This window comes from Diospyros lotus, chromosome 12, assembly GCF_014633365.1.
Source record: "Diospyros lotus cultivar Yz01 chromosome 12, ASM1463336v1, whole genome shotgun sequence".
In the NCBI taxonomy this organism is placed as follows: domain Eukaryota; kingdom Viridiplantae; phylum Streptophyta; class Magnoliopsida; order Ericales; family Ebenaceae; genus Diospyros; species Diospyros lotus.
In genome coordinates, this window is record NC_068349.1 from 38,744,240 (window position 1) to 38,766,392 (window position 22,153).

The 22,153-nt window shown below is 47.1% G+C and overlaps 3 protein-coding genes across 3 annotated transcripts; all 3 read left to right on the top strand.

Moving 5' to 3' along the window:
* The first annotated feature begins 7,050 nt into the window (after positions 1-7,050).
* On the top strand, positions 7,051-9,448 carry LOC127787385 (uncharacterized). The gene is made up of 4 exons (XM_052315403.1): positions 7,051-7,449; positions 7,583-7,870; positions 8,312-8,471; positions 9,029-9,448. The coding sequence occupies exons 1-4, from the start codon at positions 7,207-7,209 to the stop codon at positions 9,205-9,207; spliced, it is 870 nt and encodes a 289-aa protein (XP_052171363.1). The 5' UTR covers positions 7,051-7,206; the 3' UTR covers positions 9,208-9,448.
* Positions 9,449-10,875: 1,427 nt separating this feature from the next.
* Positions 10,876-12,682, top strand: LOC127787384 (vegetative cell wall protein gp1-like). Its single transcript, XM_052315401.1, has one exon. It carries the CDS (start codon positions 10,979-10,981, stop codon positions 12,248-12,250), a length of 1,272 nt encoding a protein of 423 aa, XP_052171361.1. The 5' UTR covers positions 10,876-10,978; the 3' UTR covers positions 12,251-12,682.
* Positions 12,683-17,988: 5,306 nt separating this feature from the next.
* LOC127787675 (uncharacterized) lies at positions 17,989-19,236 on the top strand. Its single transcript, XM_052315732.1, has 3 exons — positions 17,989-18,336; positions 18,427-18,657; positions 18,724-19,236. The coding sequence occupies exons 1-3, from the start codon at positions 17,989-17,991 to the stop codon at positions 19,234-19,236; spliced, it is 1,092 nt and encodes a 363-aa protein (XP_052171692.1).
* The last annotated feature ends 2,917 nt before the right edge of the window (positions 19,237-22,153 follow it).

Consider the following 22,153-nt stretch of genomic DNA (forward strand, 5'->3'; position numbering starts at 1 on the left):
CCCCAGCGTGGTTGTCGCAATGTCCAGCATGTATTTCCTCCAACACGATCCAACAATCAGGGCCCTCGATACACCTTAACAGTGGAGCTGTGAATCCTCGCTTATATAACACCTCATCGTGGATACAATAGCGGACAGCTCAAGCTCGCAGTCTGCGCGCTTCGAGTTTGTTTATTGGAAGCTTTCTGCCCCGTAGATACTCTAGAATAGGGCTCATCCATGAACCCCGGGGCGCGCCAATCTCCATTGTCTCAGCCGATTGTTCCGTGCTAGGGGCAGCTAGAAATTCCACCGGTATAGCCCCCAGGAACTCTATATCTCGAGCAGTTGCCAGTCGAGCTTGTGCGTCCGCATGAGAATTTTGAGAACGGGGAATCTGGCGTACCTCGAATCTTGGGAGAAGGGACAGAAGTTCGCGCGCTTTGAGCAGGTATGCTGCCATCTTTGCACCTTTCGCTTGATATTCCCCTCGTATTTGATTAACGACCAGTTGGGAGTCGCTGAGGATTACAACTGCTTCAGCTCGTACTTCTTTTGCCAGGCGTAGCCCTGCGAGCAATGCCTCATACTCCGCCTCATTGTTGGTAGCTCGGAAATCGAATCGTAGGGCATAGAGGATCCTGTGGCCCTCCGGGCTGATTAACATAACTCCAGCCCTAGCTCCTTGATCATTTGACGATCCGTCAACATATAGTTCCTAGGATGGTCCTTCCGAGGTTTCTTCTCCCACTTGGGCTGGTCCAGTGAATTCAGCAATGAAATCCGCGAGTGCTTGTCTTTTGATAGCCGTCCTTAGTCTATATTCCAAGTCGAACTGAGCGAGCTCGATCGCCCATTTTAGCAGGCGACCTGAGGTGTCTGGTTTCTACAAAATCTACTTCAGGGGGTACTTGGTCAGAACGTCGATCTGATGGGCTTGGAAATAGGGATGCAACTTCCTCGATGCTGTGACTAGGCAGTATGCGAGCTTCTCCATTAGTGTGTACCTTATTTTCGCGTCCACCAACCTCTTGCTGACGTAGTAGATGGGGTATTGCACCCCTTCTTCCTCCCGAACCAATGATGGGCTAAGAGCGTGCTCTGACACTCCCAGATAGACGACCAATTTTTCCCCATCCTTAGGTTTTGAAAGTCGCGGCGCTTGCCCCATATACGCCTTCAACTGCTGGAAGGTGAGCTCGCATTCTTCACTCTAATCGAAGCCTTGGGCCTTCCTTAACGTATTAAAGAAAGGAATACACTTGTCAGTCGCTTTGGAGATAAACCGGCTCAGGGCAGCGACCTGACCGGTAAGGCTCTGTACATCCTTCTTTGTGGGAGATCTCATATCCAGCAAGGCCTTTATTTTCTCCGGGTTGGCCTCGATGCCTCTGTTGTTGACCATGAATCCCAAGAATTTCCCGGAAGCCACTCCAAAAGCGCACTTCAGTGGATTTAGTTTCATGCGATAGCTCCTGAGGACCTCGAACATTTCTCCTAAATCACGAACATGATCTGCGACCTGCTCAGATTTAACCAGCATATTGTCGACATATACCTCCATTGTTCTCCCGATCTGCGCTTCGAACATTGTATTCACGAGCCTCTGGTAGGTGGCCCCAGCATTCTTCAGTCCGAACGGCATAACTTTGTAGCAGTACAGCCCACGATCGGTGATAAACGACATGTGCTCCTCCTCGCTAGAATTCATGGGGATCTGGTTGTATCCCGAGTAGGCGTCCATGAAACTGAGGAGCTGGTGCCCCGCTGTTGCATCCACGAGTTGGTCAATCCTGGGAAGGGGAAAGCTGTCTTTCGGGCAGGCCTTGTTCAGGTCGGTGAAGTCGATGCAGGTTTTCCATTTTCCGTTCTTTTTCTTCACCAGGACTGGATTGGCTACCCAGACTGGGTATTGGGCTTCTCTGATGAATCCATTGTCCAAGAGCTTATCCACCTCCTCTTTAAGGGCGGCGTAACGCTCTGGAGTCATTGGCCTCCTCTTCTACCGCACTGGTCTATAGCTGGGGTCCACGTTGAGCCTGTGCGACATGACCTCCGGGGCTATGCCTACCATATCTTCATGGTTCCAAGCAAGCACGTCCAGGTTAGCCTTAAGGAATTCAACCAATTGATACTTTACCTCAGGGGCCAGATTCTTTCCGAGCTTCAGACACCTTTCAGCATCCACTTCGCTGGCCGGGACTTCTTCAAGTTCTTCCACCGGGCCAGAGGCTTTGTCACAATCCACTTCTCGAGGATCCAGGTCATAGTTTACCCCGCTTTGACTTGAAGGTCGCTGAGCTCCTCCTGCGACCACGTTCACTCTCTTTCCTTTAGCCTCCATCTTGACCGCATCCTCATAGCAGCGTCTTGCGAGGTGTTGTTCTCCCCGTACGCATCCTGTTCCATTGTCGGTCGGGAAATTGACGGTTAGAGCCCTAATTGAGGCGACCGTGTCCAGCTCGTTCATCACCGGCCGCCCGAGCATGACGTTGTACGCTGAGGGACAGTCAATAATGAGGAATTCTGCCATCGCCATTGCTTCGCGACCTGGGCTCCCAACAGTGAATGGGAGTTTAACCCGCCCTATGGGAACAACTGCGTCTCCCGTGAATCCGTAGAGTGGCTCTGGGGACGAGCTCAATTGCTCGGGCCCTAGTCCCATTTGGTCGAAACAGGCCCTATACATCACGTTCACCGAGCTGCCAGTGTCTACCATTATTCTTCGTACCTCCATGTTGCCGATGCGAGCACGAATGACAAAGGCGTCATTGTGCGGCCAGTGTATGTCCCTGGCATCATCTTCGGAGAAGGTGATTTCTTTCATTGCCACCCTAGTTTGCTTAGATGGTCCCGTCTGCTCAACAAATCCTGCTATCAAGACGTGATTAGCTTCGCGTACATACCTTTCATGCGACCTGTTCGATGTGCCTGCCAGGTGAGGTCCACCGTGGATTGTGTAGATCGTTTGAACTGCAGGCGCATGCTCATCCTCGGGGGGAGGTCGTTGATTCGTCTGCTGGGGTGGCTGGTTTGCAGGTCGCACCACGTAATCTCGCAGTCGGCCCCTTCGAACCAGTTCTTCAATTACATCTTTTAGGGCGTAGCATTCGGAGGTGTCGTGCCCTACCTCGTTGTGGTACGCACAAAACTTCTCCCGGTTTCTGAACTTATTGGGAGTTTTAATTGGGTTCGGCCTCCCGAAATCTTCTCTCATCTTTTCCATAGCGAAAATCCTCTCTTGAGAATCCGATAGGGTCGCATAGCTATTGAAATGGCCCTGCCTTGGAGGTTGCTCCTCCCGCTCTTCCCGTCGAGCTCGCTTGGCTACCTGATTGATAGAACGCTTATCACGGTTGTCCCTTCCATTTCCCCCGTCGTTTCTTTTCCTATCTCAACTAGAACTCCCGGCTTCCTCCTTATGTCCGGTGGGCTTCTTCGAACCGAATGCCTCTTCCCACCGGATCTCCTTTGCAGCTCGCTCATAGAACTCCCCCAGATCTGTAACGGGGGATTTGTAAATGCTCTCATAGAGCTTCCCGTCTTTCCGGAGGCCTGCCGAGATGGCCGTCAAGATACTTTCATCAGAGGGACTTTCGACGTTACTCACCTCGCGCCAGAACCTGGCAATGTAGTCCTTGAGGGACTCACTCGACCTTTGGAAGACCGTGGCGAGGTGGCACGGAGGAGCGAGCTGCCGCCTCAGTGCCCTGTACTGATCGAGGAACCTCCGCTGGCATTCTTCCCAACTGCCAATGCTGCGAGATGGAAGGCTTCTGAGCCAAGCATGCGGAATGTCTCCCAAGGTCGCGGGGAACACTCGGCACTTTACCAGCGAGCTAGTGGTCTGCAGGTTTATCTGGACATTGAATGCGTCCAGATGGTCATAGGGGTCGCTGTCCCCATTGTACTGCGGTATGCTTGGAACCTTGAATCTCCTGGGGAGAGCTTCGAGCTCGACTTCTCTCGTGAACGGCGTCCTCTCTCCGTAGCCACTATTTTAGCCACGAGTTCCTTGCCGTGCCTCCAACTCCTGCACCCTTTGGAGTAACTCCTCTATAGCTGTGTCCTGGTCTGCAGATCACTGGGGCTGCGGTCGCCTGCTTCCTCTCCCTGGGGAGCGATATAACGGGGAGTCTGTACTTTTGAACTTTGAGTTGGAGGAATTTACTGACCCTTCTGGCGAGGGAACTCTGTCAGCTTCTCTTTCATTTGGCAGGGGCCTTTCCTCTCGTGGGTGGCGAGCTCTCCGGGGTGATGGTGGTTCTGGCTGTCTCGGGGCCGTTTGCGGCTGAGCCTGGGCAAGGGCCCTGACCGCCTCAGCGAGTTGCCTTACGGTGTTTTCCAGTGCTTCCTGACGTTGCTGCCAAGCTTGAATCGCCCCTGCTCCGTCGGTCGGGGCGGCAGGTTGAGCCGGAGCCCGCGGGGGCATTCCAGCAGTGACTCGGGTAATTAGTGGAACCGAAGTTTCCGTTGCTGGGGCAACGGACCCTCCGACAGGCGGATCATCGTGCGGTCAGTTGTCACGATTTTTTGGCAAATCGACGATTGCATCAGAGCTTCGCGCATTCCTTCCTCTCGCCATTGCTATCGATCAGTGCGGGGCCCTCCTTCTAGCGCCAAGATGTTGACGTACGAGAACCGTCAATCGAAGTTCGAGAGCCCGCAATACAATAACAGGTGCTGAAGAGTAAGGAACAGAAGCAAAGGAACCAACAATAAGCACACAAGATTTTTACGTGGTTCGGCTCGAATGATGCCTAGTCCACGGCTGTTCTCTGGTTATTCTGGCAGAGTCACAGTATGTAATTTTTGTGATCGATCCCTTTACAGTGGCGTCTTCTTCTCTATAAATAGAGTCGTGTTGTTTACAATTCGAATCAGTTCTAAATATGGAAGGAGTCTATTCCGTTGATGGCGCTTTCCTTATCGGCTCTGGAATATCAGGGATAGGTTCCTTGTCTTCAGGGATTTGAATTACTTCTGATAGGCAGGTGTATATCGCTTCCGATAATCTCGCGGTCTCCTAGCTGTTCTAATCTTTGGCACATCCTTCGGCAAAGCGGAAGTCGTGATGTTGTGATGCTGGGATGTTGTTTTGAGCTCGCTCGCTTAGAGCGAGCTCGCTGTCTTCAGGTGACCTGACTTTTTACCGTGAGACTTCATTGGTGGTTCTCGATCTCTGGGCCTGGTGAGCCTCTAAGGAACTCCGGCCGGCCTATTGTGCCTTGGGTATTTTGGGTTTGCCCTGCGCAACCGAGTCCAGCCCGTCGGCTGAATTCCGGAGATCGCCCATAACAATTGTGCATGTTGATAATTGCTTTTTGAAATTGAATTTATACTCCAAGGGCCTAATCAGGTACGGGACTCGTGTAAGTTTTCGCTGCCTACGCATTTTACTCCCTAGTTCTCGACTGGTCGAAGGTGGTGAAGCCTAGACCTCACCTAGGGCGCCCATATTATTTTAATATTTTATATTGGTAGGGGCATAACCGTCCTTCGTAGCAGGCTGGGGTCGTAATGTGGGTTATGATGGCACCCGGTAGTGGGGTCGGGGTGTCACACACATTAATCCCCAATTTCATAATAATATCACTTGGGTAATTCCCTTATTGCAACTATGCTCTTAAATCTCAATTTAATTTGCATTACAATACTGAAAACACAAAATTAATAACTTCAAAGTTACTTGATAATGACGATTTTGCCCCAGTGTCATCACCAGGCTATTGTTTCATCTTGAAACCACTGAAGGGTTATTCCTTATGAAAAATCGAAGCCCTCATAGCCTTCTGTTGACTTCTCGGAAGTCCCTTATAAAAATTCGATTTTTTAGCCTGATTCGCAGCTGCATTTTAGCTGTACCGAAAACCGTTCCCGATCTAATTTCTTTCGATACCATAAATCCTATCTTGGGATGCTCATCAATTCTATATCATTTTCTTTAGATATCTAGACTCCAAGGCACTCCATACAGTCGATTCGATCATTCATAGCAGTAAGAAATTACCTTATAACATCAATTTATTTGAAATTTCCCATTTTCGGCCCAAGATAATTTACTCTTGAGTCCTTTAAAAATTCTCGGGTATTACAGATTGAATCAAAACAGAATACCGAAGGTGTACAAATAATTAAAGAACTCCATTTCGCCAACGAATGACAGTCACAAAGACTATAGATCAAGGCTTAGATTTGGGTATCCAATCATCACTTAGGTAACATAAAAAATATGACCAACAAGTTACCAAAGAGCCCAAGTTGAATCTGTCCACTCGCCCTAAAAAAAAGAATCAAAACTTCTACGTAAAGTAGAGTCCACACAAGAACAAAAATCACGAAGATAAATGGGTTGAAGAAGACCTTACCAGCCTTTTTCATACAAAGAGAGATGTCAAGAATCGATTAAATAGGCAACGCAAGAGGCTTCGTTAGATCAGCCAAAAGGTTAAAAGAAATTCGAGATATGCAACACAAAGTAGCAAAGGGATGACGCACACAATCGTGAGAGAGGCAATGCACATGGTGTTGCCGACAATAGGAAATGGACATGGGAGATCGACGCCAAAAAGAGAGAGAGATGGTGATTATGAAAGTCTCCCAAAAGAACATATATATATATATATGTGTGTGTGTGTGGATAGTTAGGACAAACAGAGGTTGGGTTTGGACTCTCATTTCTTCTCCAAAATAAGGGTTAATGAGTTTATGGTCCAACTTCTATTTTGGGTTGCCAATAAGTAGTGATATGGAATTCAATTATACTTCAATCACATATCGAGATCTATGAAGATTAGATTAATTTGAAAAATCGTTATTGTCTTAAGCTTTATTAAGAAACATAAATTCAACAAAATAATTTAATTTAGTTTGAAATATAAATAATATCTAATGTCACATTAAGACAAATAACAAATAAAATGGAGGAGGTGGAAAAAAAAAGAAAAAAAACGATGGTCTGGCGGTGGCCTCAGTCCTTGAAAAGGCATAATCTAGGGGCTTTCCTGGTACCTCGGGGACCATCTTTAGCAGCAGGCAAATCAGGAGCCACCATATGGAGGGGGAGAGGAGACCAACCAACCTGCAGATCTCTCTCTCTCTCTCACACACACGCACGCACGCGCACAGACGCACCCCTCCTTATCCTTTTGCACCTCAGTGACTACTGTTGTTAGCTTCTTTCTCCCTCTGACATCCTAAAATTTGGAACAGACAAGAGTGACGAGCATGGCTGCCACACTTTGCCTGCCTAAGCTCCCTGGCCCTGCAGTTGATCTGTCCCTCAAAAACCAATCCCCCTACTGCAACTCTTCCAAACTCCCAAATCTCTCCAACCACCACCGCAGCAGCCATCATCATCATCACCTCTCCCTTGACCCACAAAAACACTTGCTTGATGCTGCTCAGCACCTAAAATCAGCTTCTGTTCCCCTCACAGCAGCCGCACTGCCCTTTCTTCTCGACCCGAAGGCAAGTGTCATTCAATCAATTAATCTTCTATCTTTAATTCTTCTTCCGGCTTTCTCCACATGAATTCATTTCGTGCGTGCTGGGTTGGTCAAAATTAATTGATTAATTGGGTGTACTAGTACAATTACTGTAGGATGCGCTTGCGGTTGGCGGGCAATTTGGAATTCTGGAGGGCAGAACATTTGCTCTGATTCACCCCGCTGTGATGAGCGGCTTGTTTGTCTACACCTTGTGGGCCGGTTACCTGGGCTGGCAGTGGCGCCGAGTTCGGACCATACAGGACGAGATTAATCAGCTCAAGAAGCAAGTCCAAGTGAAGCCTCCGCCTCCAGTTGCGGTCACTCCAGAAGGTAACACCGCCGCCGCCCAACCCCCACCTCCACCATCTCCCGTTGAACTCAAGATCCAGCAACTTTCTGAGGTACTACTGCCTACGCCCGCCTGGGTTTCTTTAATTTATAACTTGGCCGTGTTGAGGTGTGAATGATGTCATTCAAAATTTCAAATTCTATCGTGTTCGTGTATAGGTGTTATATCATATATATATATATATATGTTTTAATTTTTTAATTCATATTTAGTGTGTATTTGAACCAAAATCTAAATAATTTCACTATCCAACCAAACAATGATTTTGAAATTGGAAATGATATCGTCAGATGACCATTTCCAAAGGCGTTTAATCTAAGATATATTATTAAATGGTGGGTGAACTTGTTCCGTTCTAGTTCGCCCATCAGTTACTACAGTACAAAGAAACTTGTGCTTATGTTAGAGAAATAGCAGTTGTTCTTCTCGCTACGCTAACCTATTACCTATCAGACAGTATCTCACCTATTGATTTTTGTCATAATTAATTCAGGAGCGGAAGGAACTGATCAAAGGGTCATTTAGGGATAGGCACTTTAATGCGGGTTCAATCTTGTTGGGATTTGGCGTCTTTGAAGCAATTTTTGGAGGAATCAACACATGGTTCAGGACAGGAAAGCTATTTCCAGGGCCTCATTTATTTGCAGGGGCAGGTATTTATGATTTTTGCATTTGATACCACAAAGCAAAGAATGTTTAAGTTAAACTAAACTAAGACGTTGTTTTATTCTAATGTCAATAGGAAATTAAATACGTACCAATACTTGCAGCCGTTGATTGTTTGTTTTTGCTGGTTGTGCACATACCGATGCCTAGCGTCTTCCCCAGCCAACCGAATTTCTGTATGGTGACACTCAATGGGGCATGCCAACCACCATTAATCTGTTCATTAACTAGGATTCTATGGATGGTAGAGGGGACCTAGCTGCCCTCGCATCGAGTAGACAACTTTTCTGGCTTTACACTTTTACATATATACAACACTTGTAGAATAAATGAAAGCTAAGACAAAAATCCAAAATTTAAGTAGTAATTTTTCCAATCTTTGTCGACATGGTGGAATTGGTAGCCATAGACGTAGGTTAAACCAAGGTTGAATTGGTATATATGGTCCCTAGCTAGTTCCAGTCCCAAGTCTTAGTGGCATCAGTTTCATGTATTTCTCTATTTATTGGGTAACTACGAATGAACGAATATTTGTGGTGAACAGGGATAACTGTTCTGTGGGCAGCAGCTGCAGCTCTCGTACCAGCAATGCAGAAAGGGAATGAAACAGCAAGAAATCTTCACATTGCACTGAATGCGTTGAACGTGTTGCTCTTTGTATGGCAAATTCCCACTGGAATTGATATAGTCTTCAAAGTGTTCGAATTCACTAATTGGCCTTAAGTGACAAACAATGACTCAAAATATTAATTGGCAGTCCTGTTTGCTCACTTAGGATCCCAATTTTTCTCCTTTTATCTCTGTCGCTGCTTATCATTTTCTATGAGTAAAGATGTGATATTTCAGTCGCGCAAGTTTGCTTTACATCTGCTTTCCAGTTCATAAAACATTTGTATTGAGTGATGCGACTGGAGGAGCTGAAACTGACAGTGTATCAAGGAATTATATTTGCTTGTTCTTGCCAGTTGTGCAGTGTTCTGAGGAAACAGATCAAGAGATTCTCAAACTCAGAATATTGCATCATATCATTTGTAGAGTAAGAGGAATGCAAGAAGCGAGGTCTCTTGGGCTGCAGTTTATTGTCAAAACATCCTTTTATAAGATGTGAGGACTTACACAGAGTACGGTTGAAGAATCCTATTAATTTCTTGCTCAACTTTGAGAGAAGAGCGTCCCGTGCACTGAAATTGAATTACACTTCACGAAGGGAACTTATATACAAGCTGAGCCTTGCGGCACCATATATAGCTTAAGTAACAAGTTTCTTGTCTTTATGAAAGCAAACAAAAAAAAAGAAAGATACCGAGGACCAGATTTTCTAGATGGTAATTATTCTCCCGTCTGTTGTGAAATTCTTTTCTTGTTTTAGTTTGTTTGGTATTTTAATTTTTGATATTCCTTGTTTGGTAAGGGTATAATTATTCATGTGTGACTGAAAAGGATTATATTTGAACTCAGTGTTGTAAATATAACTTCTTTGTAAAGCAAAGAGCAAGGTTGGCTCTGAAAGTAGAACGGTCCTTCCCCACAATTGAAAATAGGAAGTACAAATTAATTAATTGGAAAAAAAAAAAAAAAAAACAAAGGAAAGGAGGCAACATATGTAGGATCTTCTCTCTTGATGGACATTGTCGACATGGCCAAATTAAATGGAGGAAAGAGTGATCTGCGGAGAAGGTGAAGAAAGCTTGAAGCCAACGAGGAAAAAGGCAATTGATACGGTGGGGGAAAAGAGAGGACAAAATTAACAAAGCAAAATTAACAATGGCATTTGTAGAGAATAATATATTTCTCTTAACAAAGCAAATGGAAAAGAAGCAAGAGAGACAAAATTAACAAGTGGGGACAGGACAGCAACGATACCAAAAAACAAAACCTCCTCCCCCTCCCTTTTGTGAATTTCAATGCAAGTATCTTGATCTCTCATCGAAAAGAATTTTGTGGGTTGTGAAAAAGAAATGAATAACTAATAAGGCAGATTTTGAATAATATTATATATATTGATTATATATATATATATATATATTGCAAGTAGTTCATGAATGGGGGGGGGGGGGGGGGGGGGGATCGAGCAGTAACGTAACCATGCCATGAAGGCAGCAGCTAACCACAATATATATTGATTAATTGGAGCCAGCACATATAAATGAAATGAAAATGAAAATGAAAATGGTCAGGGATTGAGTAGAGAGAGAGAGAGAGAGAGTTGATTCCTAGCTTGCCTTGCATGTCTGACTTTTTTGATTTTGGTACGTAGGATGTAACTGTGGGTGCGTGCTTTAATTTGGCAATGAATCTGATTCTTTCTTCTTCCAGTGTGTATGTCTGCTGGCTGGTTTTTGTGTCTTGGGGTGGGGTGTTTCATGACAATACAGAAACCAAAAGCCCTATAATTATATTGTATATAAAGAGCTCAGATCGAGAAGCCATTCATTCCCATTCATTCTTGTTTGTTCCCCCGCCTGCCATTTCTAACATTTGCTTTTGAGATATAATGGCAACCCAACCACCCGCAGCTCGTCCATGGTTCAGGCTAGCTTCCCTCAATCGTCCAGCCCAAGCCCCCTCACCCGCTGTCCCTGCCCCTGCTTCTGCTCCAGCAACAGATCCACCACCACCTCCGGCGGAGACTCAACCCCCTGCTCCTCCTCAGCCTCAGCCTCAGCCTCGGCCAACTATTGTCCTACCAACAACAGCACCTCCTCCTCCTCCTCCTCCTGCCCCTCAAGAACCTGCCCCACCTCCGCCGCCGCCACAACCAACAGTCCAAGAATCTACACCGCCACCGCCACCGCCTCCTCAAGGACCTTCTTCACCACCTCGACCTGCGCCTCAAGCAGAGCCAGTACCACCGCGACCGAGCCCTGTTGCTCCTGCTACTGCACCACCCCTTGCCTCTGCTATTGCCCCACCGCCACAACCTGCCGTGGCGCAGCCCTCTCCTGCTCCTTCCCCACAAACAAGGTTAATTCCTTCTCCTGCTTCTTCCCTGTCGCCAGCACCCGAACCGGCGCCGTCACCTTTCCCACGACCAGTGCCTGCACCGGCTCTACTTTCTTTCCCAGCTGTACCCAGCAGCACCGTGCAACCTGCCACTTCCACCATCACGGCCACTGCTCGTCCCTCCCCCAGCCCTTCGTCCCAGGAAAAGACCAAACCCGTCGTTCCTCCATTCCCATCTCCATTCAAACTACCACCTGCTGCAGCTGCACAATTGAAGCCTGCAGATGCTGCTGAACCCATGATTCCTCCCGTCGCTGAGCAGAAAAGAGTCCTTGTCCAGGAAACCACTGAAAAACCGAGTAAGGCAGTGCCTAGAAGCTCCAACGGTGAGAAAACCAAAGACATGACGATGAAAACCAAAGACAAGCAAGGCACCGATCAGAAGAAGCAGTCCGATTCCGAAGAGTTTGGCATGAGAATCATCACAATAGCAGGTGAAAACAAAGGTGCAATCATGGAGCTGAACCCGTCCCGGGGAAGACATGATCATTATGGAGGCCGTCCAACGACCCTTAACGGAAGCCACGCTAAAGAAGAAGGGAAGCCGAAGATCAAGGACAAGAGCGGTCACACAATGGCAACCTCCTCGCCGCCATTAAATGCTTTCGTAAACAGCAACGTTCAGGGTGTGAACAACTCAATTCTCTACAACTGTTCTTGCACTCACCATGATCCTGGCGTCCACCTCTCTCTCTCAAGGAAGGTTGATCATGTTGCTGCCGGCAGCAATGGGATTCACCTCAAGGAGCGCAAGAATGGTTAAAGCTTCATATAGACGTCAATCGAGATGCGAGAAATAAATTAAAAAAGGGTATCAAGTATTTAACTTTCGTGTTCTTGATCATGTACTAGAGTATAATGTGGAATAATTGCTATGAGTGAGACAACACACACACACACACACACACACACACATATATATATAGAGAGAGAGTCGTGATGAGGACTACGGGGGAGGGGTGGGGGGGCATATGCATGGATTCTGATTCTTCTATTGTTGCCTTCTACTGTCATGGAAGGTAATTGAGTGAAGAGGGTCCAAAAATAATAGCCTACTTGTGTTTGGTATGACTGTATAATTACGTGTCAAGCAGTCAGTAATAAATGGTTCAGTTTGCTGTGTGTTTATATAATAAGTTTCGTGTAAATTAACGTAGTTGCACATATAGCAAACACTTTACTGCAGGGCGACATTGAAACTTGATCAAGTTGCTTACAAGTAGCAATCACTTAGATTGTTTTCCATACTATATGTTAGAAAAACATAATAAGATTTGTTTTCATAGTTCTCGTAGCCTTTTATTCTTTGATTTAAGATTATTAGTAGCCTTTTATTCTTTGATTTAGGATTATTAGTCAACTTGATGATGTGAGGACGATCACTATTCTTATCTCGGACCAAGTACCAGCGAAAAGAGCTAGGGACTTGCTTCCCGTGATCACTCCAACGCTCAAGTTAGTTCCTGATGATGTAGTTGTCGATCACCTTCTTCCGTCTTCTCTAGCGTGCCTGCAATGGAGACGGGGATTTGCTCCCCCGGTCAATCTCCGATGATTAAGCCACATATCCTCTATTCAAGAAAATCCAGTAAAATTACTTATGCTCTAATCATCAAAAGGTCATCCAATCCCTTACCTTTACCCTCCCCTCTTCTTTTATCCTTGCGTTGAGATCAGGATTCCGGGTAGAGATCTTCGGGATCTTTATCCCACTTTTCTTGGGATCTTATCGATAAGGATTCCATAATAGTCGCCTTCTCCGAGAAGTTCGGGATAGCTTTCTCCCTCCGTCATTATCGGCGAGAGGGTCTTAAGGACTTCCTTACCGAGCATCCTGCCAACTGGCGTGGTAGTCCATATCTGCCACGTGTCCTTTGAGATTCAAACAAGACTGCATCTGTGGAATACCCCTAAAGCGCAACAAGTGGCTTGACTGCCATTGGATGCCTTCTCTGGACATGAGAGTAATTATGGACTCGAGGGTATTTTCCTCATCATTTGCCCCCCACTCCTTGAGCTTTTCAGGTCAAAAGGCTTGTGGAGTGCTGGAATCTCCGAAACTCAAGCTCTTATTATCCCGAGGGTCAGTATCTATGGGGCCCGAAGGGCTGATGCGTCTTTTTCTTTTACGCGTGTATGGAGGGCACATATATCCATTTTGCTTTGGCGGTATTTTCTCTTTCCAATGCTCTGTCCGATCCTTTTCGTCTTTGGGTGGCGGCCTGGGGTGTTTAATGTTCATCATTGCTCACCCTTTGATCTCCCGCCCCTATGATTTAAACGGAGGTTTTCCATTCTTCCGAGTATTCTTCACTTTCTCTCCACTATTACGCGGCCAGGCGTCCTTACCCTCTGAATGAGGAAAATACTCTCGGGTCCATAATTACTCTCATGTCTGGAGAAGGCGTCCAATGGCAGTCAAGCCACTTGTTGCGTTTTAGGGGTATTCCGCAAATGCGGTCTTGTTTGAATCTCAAAGGACACGTGGCAGATATGGGCTACCACGCCAGTTGGCAGGATGCTCGGTAAGGAAGTCCTTAAGACTCTCTTGCCGATAATGACGGAGGGAGAAAGCTATCCCGAACTTCTTGGAGAAGGCGACTATTATGGAATCCGTATCGATAAGATCCCAAGAAAAGTGGGATAAAGATCCCGAAGATCTATACTCGGAATCCTGATCTCAACGCAAGGATAAAAGAAGAGGGGAGGGTAAAGGTAAGGGATCGGATGACCTTTTGATGATTAGAGCATAAGTAATTTTACTGGATTTTCTTGAATAGAGGATATCTGACTTAATCATCGGAGATTGACCGGGGGAGCAAGTCCCCATCTCCATTGCAGGCACGCTAGAGAAGACGGAAGAAGGTGATCGGCTACTGCATCATCAATTGGCGCCCACCGTGGGGCCGAGACGTCTTCTTTTCTGTCTCTCCAACGAAGTAGGGTGTGGTGTTCTTCAGTAATCCCCTTTACTTATAATGGGGACCAGAAGGCAGCAATCCTGGGCCGCTGGAGGTAACCTCGCTCCAGAGCCCAGTCAACAGAATCCTCCAAGAAGTCCCCCATGGAGAGATCGGAGTCCGGAAGGCCCTCCACCCCCTCCTGATCGAATAGCACTTCTGGAAGGTCAAGTGTAGCGGTTGACGGAGTTACTCGCGAGTTTCTTGGATCAACAGCAAGCCCAGCATTCTCGGGTGGATGAGAGACAAGAGCCCCCAAGGGAGGAGGAGTCCTATCTGCGGGAAGTAAATCTGTGGAGGCCAGGGCAAGACGATAGGAATGGCGAGGCGGCCGAATCTATCGACTTGTCGTATATATAGCAGCTGCAAGAAAGGAGATTACGGCAATTGGAAGAGGAGATCGCCACTCTGAAGCCGAAGTCTGCAGAGGCACAGGGGACGAAGGTGAATCAGCCCCTCAGCTCGGAGATTATGGCAGCGGTGCCACCGGAGCGTCTTCGCATTCTAGCCATCAAAACTTATGCAGGAACCTCTGATCCGATAGATCACCTCGATCTTTTTACCTCTCATATGATGGTGCAGGATGCCTCAGACGCGATGTGGTGTAGGGTCTTCTTGGCAACCTTGGAAGGGCACGCACGGGCTTGGTATGCAAACCTGGCCCACCATTCTGTCACGAGTTTCGCACAGCTTCGAGGCAATTTTCTGGCGCATTTTGTACCTTTTCGGAGACACCGAAGGTCCACCATGGGCCTCGTAAGTATGATGCAAAACCAAGGAGAACCTCTCAAAGACTTCGTTTCACGTTTCAATATGGAGGCTTTTAGTATTGGGAACTTCGATCACAGTGTGGCTATGGTGGCATTCCAGAACGCCTTAAAGCCAGGCCCTTTTGCTCAATCATTAGCCAAAACGCCCCCGATAATGTTCACGGATATCTTGGGTCGCGCTACAAAGTATATTAATGTCGAGGAAGTCATGTAAGCCAAGAGGGCAGAACATGCGAAAAAGAAAGACAAAAAAAAACACCCCGAGGAAAGAAAGAATGATGACTGGAAGGAGAAGCATCGTCCTAGGTGGGATTCTGGTGGTTTTACCCCTCTAAATGCCCCAAGAGCGAAAATCTTGGCCACCATCGAAGGTAAGGACTATCTGAAGAAGCCTCGGCCGATGAAGGCACCGTCGGATAAAAGGAATCGGAATAAATACTGTCGTTTCCATCGGGATCATGGCCATGATACGGAGGAATGTCACCAGTTAAAAGAGGACATCCAAGAACTCATCAACAGAGGTTTTTTAAGGGGTTATGTGGCTAGGGAAGGCGATTCCCGAAGAAGGAAGGACCGACGCTCGCGATCGAGAAGTCCCCCCAAGAGGGACCGAACGGACGATCAAGATCATGCTCGACGTTCGGCGTGAAGAGAGTGATCACAGCGGGGAGAAGATGATCGTCCCCAACCTCCAGTATTCCACACACCCGCTGCAGGAGAAGTCCCAGTCGTGAAAGGCGAACGAGGGACTCGCGGTCGTACCGGTGGGCTAAAAAGTTTGAGGTATGTCGAGCCAATCTCTTTTTTAGATAATGACCTCCTCGGGTACCCGAATCGAAATGACCCCCTGGTGATAACAGCTGAGCTCAGAAAATGGGAGCTTCGACGGATCCTCGTGGATCTAGGAAGTTCCTCTGAAATTTTGTATCGGCAAGCCTTCTTAGGCATGGGGTACGAAATGGCGCAACTAAGACCAGCGAGGGTCCCCTTGGTGGGATTTGATGGGGAGGCCGTATATTCGGAAGGGATCATTCAACTTCCACTGACTATAGGGAAAGGCTCTCAAACCTCTCAAGTCACGCTAGATATCCTGGTAACCGACGTGCCTTCGGCATACAACATGATTCTGGGAAGGTCAGGCCTTAATGCCCTTCGGGCTATTCCTAGCACCTACCATATGATGATGAAGTTTCCTACAGATAGTGGAACAGGCGAGGTACGGGGAGATTTGCGCTTAGCGCATGAATGTTATATGGCCTTTGTAGGCATAGCAAAAGACAGAGGAGCAATGTTGCAAGGAGAAGTTCCGAGCTCCCGAAGGAATCCCCAGGGAGGAAAGGGAGAAGATCCTCCGAAAGAGGTTAGCTTTCTCCTAGAAGGGCTGGAAGATCCAAAAACAGCAGAGCTGGTGGATAAATTGGTTGAAAGAGGATTGTCTAGATCATTGTATAAAGATAAGTGTAGAGTTGAAAGATCCGTTAAGGGGTCGGATATTAGCACTTCTTAGGCAATATGCGGACATCTTCGCATGGGCTGCTCAGAACATCCCGGGAGTAGATCCAGAAGTTATGACGCACAAACTGGGGATACGACCAGGCTTCCGACCTGTCAAGCAAAAGAAGCGAAGTTTCGCTCCCGAAAGAGCTCGGGCAATTGAGGAAGAAATTGCGAAGCTAACGGAGGCACAGTATATCCGGGAAGTAGATTATCTGGAGTGGTTAGCAAATGTCGTGTTGGTTCCAAAAGGGGAAAGCAAATGGAGGCTTTGCATTGATTTCACTGATCTTAATAAAGCTTACCCGAATGACAGCTACCCTCTTCCGAGGATCGATGCCCTGATTGATGGGACTGCCGGTTGTTTACTCATGAGTTTTTTGGATGCTTTCCAGGGATACCATCAGATTCCATTACACTCGGAAGATCAGGAGAAAACCGCTTTCATTACCAATAAAGCAACTTACTATTATACAGTGATGCCTTTTGGCTTGAAAAATGTAGGAGCCACTTACTAGCGCTTGGTAAATAAGCTTTTTCAGCACCAGCTCGGGAGAAATATGGAAGCATATGTAGACGACATGTTGGTGAAAAGCATGGAGGCAGAGCATCATCCGATAGATTTGGAGGAATGCTTCAAAACCCTTTGTAAGTTCCATGTGAAGCTTAATCCTGTCAAATGTGCTTTTGGTGTCTCTGCAGGGAAGTTTTTGAGCTATATAGTGCGCCATAGAGGAATTGAGGTAGACCCGGAGAAAGTTAAAGCCATTATAGATATGCCAGCCCCGAGGAGCATCAAGGAAGTACAGAGTCTTACGGGCAAGATAACGGCCTTGGGAAGATTCCTTTCTCGTTTAGCGAAAAAAGGCCTTCCTTTCTACAAAGTCCTAGCAAAGGCAAACAACTTTGCATGGAATGACGAATGTCAGAGGGCCTTCGAAAGGTTGAAAGAGCATTTGGCTACACCTCCGATTCTGACCAAGCTGAAGCCAGAGAGCCATTATATATCTATTTGTCGGTGGCCGAAGAAGTAGTGAGCTCGGTGCTGGTACAGGAAGAGGATAAGATATAGAGGCCCGTTTATTATGAAAGTAAGTGATTAACAGGAGCAGAGATCCGGTATCCTCTCATGGAGAAACTGGCCTTTGCTTTGATAAGTTTCAGCTAGGAAACTTCACCCCTATTTTCAAGCTCATACGATTATTGTGCTTACTAACTAACCTTTGAGGCAGGTTCTTAGTAAACCATAACTTTCAGGGAGGATGTTGAAATGGGCAATGGAGCTTACCGCTTTTGACATTGAGTATAAGCCACGGCCCGCTATTAAGGCACAGTCGTTGGCGAACTTTATTGCCGAAAGGATAGGGATTCCCAAAGAAGCGGAGGAAAACCAGAAACCATGGACAGTGGCTGTAGATGGGAGCTCCACCTCAAGTGGCAGAGGAGCAGGATTAATGGTAAAAAGCCCCGAAGGGGAGATATGGCCTTATGCTTTACATTTTGAATTCCGAGTATCCAACAACGAGGCAGAGTATGAAGCTTTGTTGGCAGGGTTGAGATTGGCTGAGCAATTGGGAGCTCAAAGAGTTGAGTTGAGTTCAGATTCCAATCTAGTGGTGCAACAGGTGAATGGAGAGTATGAAGCCCGAGAAGGTCACATGGCGCGATACCTAGCCTTGGTCAGAGAATTGATGGCACGTTTCTGACATGTAAAGGTGGAATACGTTCCCTGGACTATGAATGCGGAGGCAGACCTGTTGTCTCGAATTGCCTCTTCCTCTTTTCCTACAAGTTCTCGAGAAATTCGAATCGAGTCCCTGCCACAGAAGAGTATCGAAGAAGTCGATGACCAATTATGTGTGGAGGACGAGCCTAGCTGGATGGATCCTTTCCTGTTGTACCTAAAAGAAGAGAAGCTTCCCAAAGACGATTCAGAAGCTCGGGAGGTTAAATGAAAGTCCCGAAGTTTCGTATTAGTCAGTGGGGAGCTTTACAGAAGGTCATTCTCGCAGCCACTGCTCAAGTGCATCCGGCCCCGGGAAGCAGATTATATCCTGAGAGAGATTCATGAAGGCATATGTGGAAGCCACATCGGAGCCCGAACTCTCAGCCAAAAGGCTCTTCGACAGGGATATTACTGGCCAACGATGGTAAAAGATTCGGAACAACTAGTCAGAACTTGCGACCGATGCCAGCGGACATCTAACTTGGTCCATATACCGGCGGTCGCACTAGCTCACTTGGCTACGCCTTGCTCCTTCGCTCAATGGGGTATTGACATCTTAGGACCTTTCCCTCCAGTGGCTGGTCAGGTTAAATACATCATAGCTGTTATTGATTACTTCACAAAGTGGGTCGAAGCCGAGGCAGTAGCCTTTATTACCGCTAGACGTGTAAAGAAATTTCTATGGAAGAATGTGGTCTCTCGCTTTGGAATTCCTCGGGTGCTAATCTCCAATAACGGCACTCAATTCACTGATCGATCTGTCCAAGAATGGTGTCAAGCATTGGGAATTAGGCAGTAGTTCACCTCGGTAGCCCACCCACAGGCTAATGAACAAATCGAGCTCGCCAACAGGACTTTGTTACGCGGTCTGAAGGCGCGAGTGGATGAGGCAAATGGCAGCTGGGTGGAAGAACTACCGAACATCCTGTGGTCTTATCGTACTACGGTGAAAGTGTCCATGGGTGAAACTCCTTTTAGCTTATGCTATGGCTCGGAAGCATTGATCCTAGTGGAAATTAGAGTACCTACGCTAAGAGTAGAGCTATTTAGCCCGGAATCCAACGAACAAAATTTGAGGGACTCAAACCCTCGGAGCCTCTCGACCTCGGACTCTAGGGAGGTGATCTGGGTGCGGAGTTCAGACTCTCGCCGGGAGATAAAATCTTGAAAAACCGTAAGGTTCTAAGAAGAGGAAACAAAGTGAGGATTAAGATTCATTCACATGAAAGAATTTAAAAGGAAAAGACCATGGTCATACTCTTAGAATCTTGGCATAATAATCTGGTTCGCTCGAAGTTGGTAGAACGCTGGAGAGAGCCAAAGTCGTTGGGGAGGAATGGTGGGCATCAGGAACCGAAGGTTCAGAGATAGTAGCGGCAGAAGGTGCAGTTTCCACCCTGCGACGTTTCTTCCGGCGCGCTAATATCTCCCTCGTTGATAGTATTGAAGCCCCTTCCAGCGAAGCTTCCCCCGTCAATTTCGAGCGCCCTTCTGGTGCTAGTGGAGTTAATATTCGCTTAAACATAGAACTGATAGGAACGCTGGGAAGCGGTACAGTGGGCTCCGTACCGGTAGAAGTTTGTTTTCTTCGTGCTTCCGAACGAGTCGCTTCGAGCACCTGGGCGATGGTCGCCGTATCATCTTCGAAAGGAATTGGCAAGATGGAAGGCGCGTTGTTAGATCTTTGTTGCGTAGAGGGGGTCATTGGTTTTCGGGGTAAGGGGCTCTGAAGAAAAGTCCTTCGAGCTCCCATCGGCGTTGTTCGGGGAAACCTCTTGGAAAGTCTGAAGATCCTCCTCCGCCGTTTTTCGTGATCAGGAAGGTGTTGAGGATTTTTTGCTCTTTTTTCTCTTCGGGGCTCGCTCAGGAGGGGCAGCTTTCTCAGATATCCTTTTATCGTGAGGAGGGGCCGAAGGGCCTGTACTCTTAGGGAAGTCTAAGATCGTCTTCTCAGTAACAGAAGAATAGGTTATCTCCCAAAGATTTTCAACTGCGAAAACAGCGACAAAGATCAACATCTGAAAGGTCCAAGAAACGAAGAAAAAAGCGAAGGGCGAAAACTTACAATTTACACCGTCCAAACCCGCTTCAGTAAGAGCTGGGTTAGAAAGCCATCCTTCTACCCAGTCCTGGCTGACCTTTATAAGCTTGCTGGCAGGTTCCTTAATGTTCTCGATGCTCGGACGTTTGTGCTTGGTATCCAAAGTCCATCCATTGCTAACGGACCAAATTTCTTGGGTAGAGCCCACTGATCGAGGACGGACGAAGACGAAGAGCTCCTTCCAATCGTCCAAATCTTTCGTTCCACCGGAATGCAATAGGGTTGAGGCTTTGATCTCAAGTTTAGGGCACTCTTTAGGGGCAAGGAGGCAACTCTCCTTTATAATTCTTGGAGAGATCGAAATCCAACCTCCGGGTTCACGATTGGTGGTAAAAAAAATAGTCGAAGAGCTCTCCTGTGGGTTCCACTCGAGCAATACGACAGATGACGATGAAGCCCATCAAGTACCTCCACCCGAAAGGGGAAAGTTGAGTGGGGGGCGATAATAAGATGTTGAAGGAGAGACATAACCCACCCCCGAGGAGGCAGTCGGAAGCCCCGATCAAAGGCACACTTGTAAACACAGAGTCGACCCGCGACAGGATGGCACGCTCGGAGATGGGTGTTGAACTCGACCTCTCATTCGTCGGGAATCGCATACTTCTCTAGAAATTGTTGGCATTCCGACTCATTCATCCATTGGTAGGTAATGGAGGCCGCATGATGCTTCTCCCATTCTACGAGCTCAACGCCGGTGGAGGTGAAATGACCGGAGCCAGTGATCGCCATTGTCGAAAGATTGAACAAGGAAGGTAAAGAGGGTAAGGATGCCTGGCCGCGTAATAATGGAGAAGAAGTGAAGAATACTCGGAAGAAAGAGAGGAAGAATGGAAAACCTCCGTTTAAATCATAGGGGTAGGAGATCAAAGGGCGAGCAATGATAAACATTAAACACCCCAGGCCGTCGCCAAAAGACGAAAAGGATCGGATAGAGCATTGGAAAGAGAAAATACCGCCAAAGCAAAATGGATATTTGTGCCCTCCATACATGCGTAAAAGAAAAAGACGCATCAGCCCTTCAGGCCCCATAGATACTGACCCTCGGGATAATAAGAGCTTGAGTTTCTGAGATTCCAGCACTCCACAAGCCCTTCGACCTGAATAGCTCAAGGAGTGGGGGGGGGGCAAATGATGAGGAAAATACCCTCGGGTCCATAATTACTCTCATGTCCGAAGAAGGCGTCTAATGGCAGTTAAGCCACTTGTTGCGCTTTAGGGGTATTCTGCAGATGCGGTCTTGTTTGAATCTCAAAGGACACGTGGCAGATATGGGCTACCACGGCAGTTGGTAGGATGCTCGGTAAGGAAGTCCCTAAGACCCTCTCGCCGATAATGACAGAGGGAGAAAGCTATCCCGAACTTCTCGGAGAAGGCGACTATTATGGAATCCTTATCGATAAGATCCTAAGAAAAGTGGGATAAAGATCCTAGAAATCTCTACCCAGAATCCTGATCTCAACGCAAGGAAAAAAGAAGAGGGGAGGGTAAAGGTAAGGGATTGGATGACCTTTTGATGATTAGAGCATAAGTAATTTTACTGGATTTTCTTGAATAGAGGATATCTGACTTAATCATCGGAGATTGATCGGGGGAGCAAGTCCCCGTCTCCATTGTA

Excerpts from the sequence above, each read along its gene's own strand:
- LOC127787385 (XM_052315403.1), top strand. The coding sequence starts at position 7,207 with ATGGCTGCCACACTTTGCCTGCCTAAGCTCCCTGGCCCTGCAGTTGAT. Across the intron at positions 7,871-8,311 it reads AGATCCAGCAACTTTCTGAG|GAGCGGAAGGAACTGATCAA; the intron begins GTACTACTGCCT and ends TAATTAATTCAG. Across the intron at positions 8,472-9,028 it reads TCATTTATTTGCAGGGGCAG|GGATAACTGTTCTGTGGGCA; the intron begins GTATTTATGATT and ends TGTGGTGAACAG.
- LOC127787384 (XM_052315401.1), top strand. The coding sequence starts at position 10,979 with ATGGCAACCCAACCACCCGCAGCTCGTCCATGGTTCAGGCTAGCTTCC.
- LOC127787675 (XM_052315732.1), top strand. The coding sequence starts at position 17,989 with ATGGAGCTTACCGCTTTTGACATTGAGTATAAGCCACGGCCCGCTATT. Across the intron at positions 18,337-18,426 it reads CCAATCTAGTGGTGCAACAG|GTGGAATACGTTCCCTGGAC; the intron begins GTGAATGGAGAG and ends TGACATGTAAAG. Across the intron at positions 18,658-18,723 it reads ACGATTCAGAAGCTCGGGAG|CCACTGCTCAAGTGCATCCG; the intron begins GTTAAATGAAAG and ends TCATTCTCGCAG.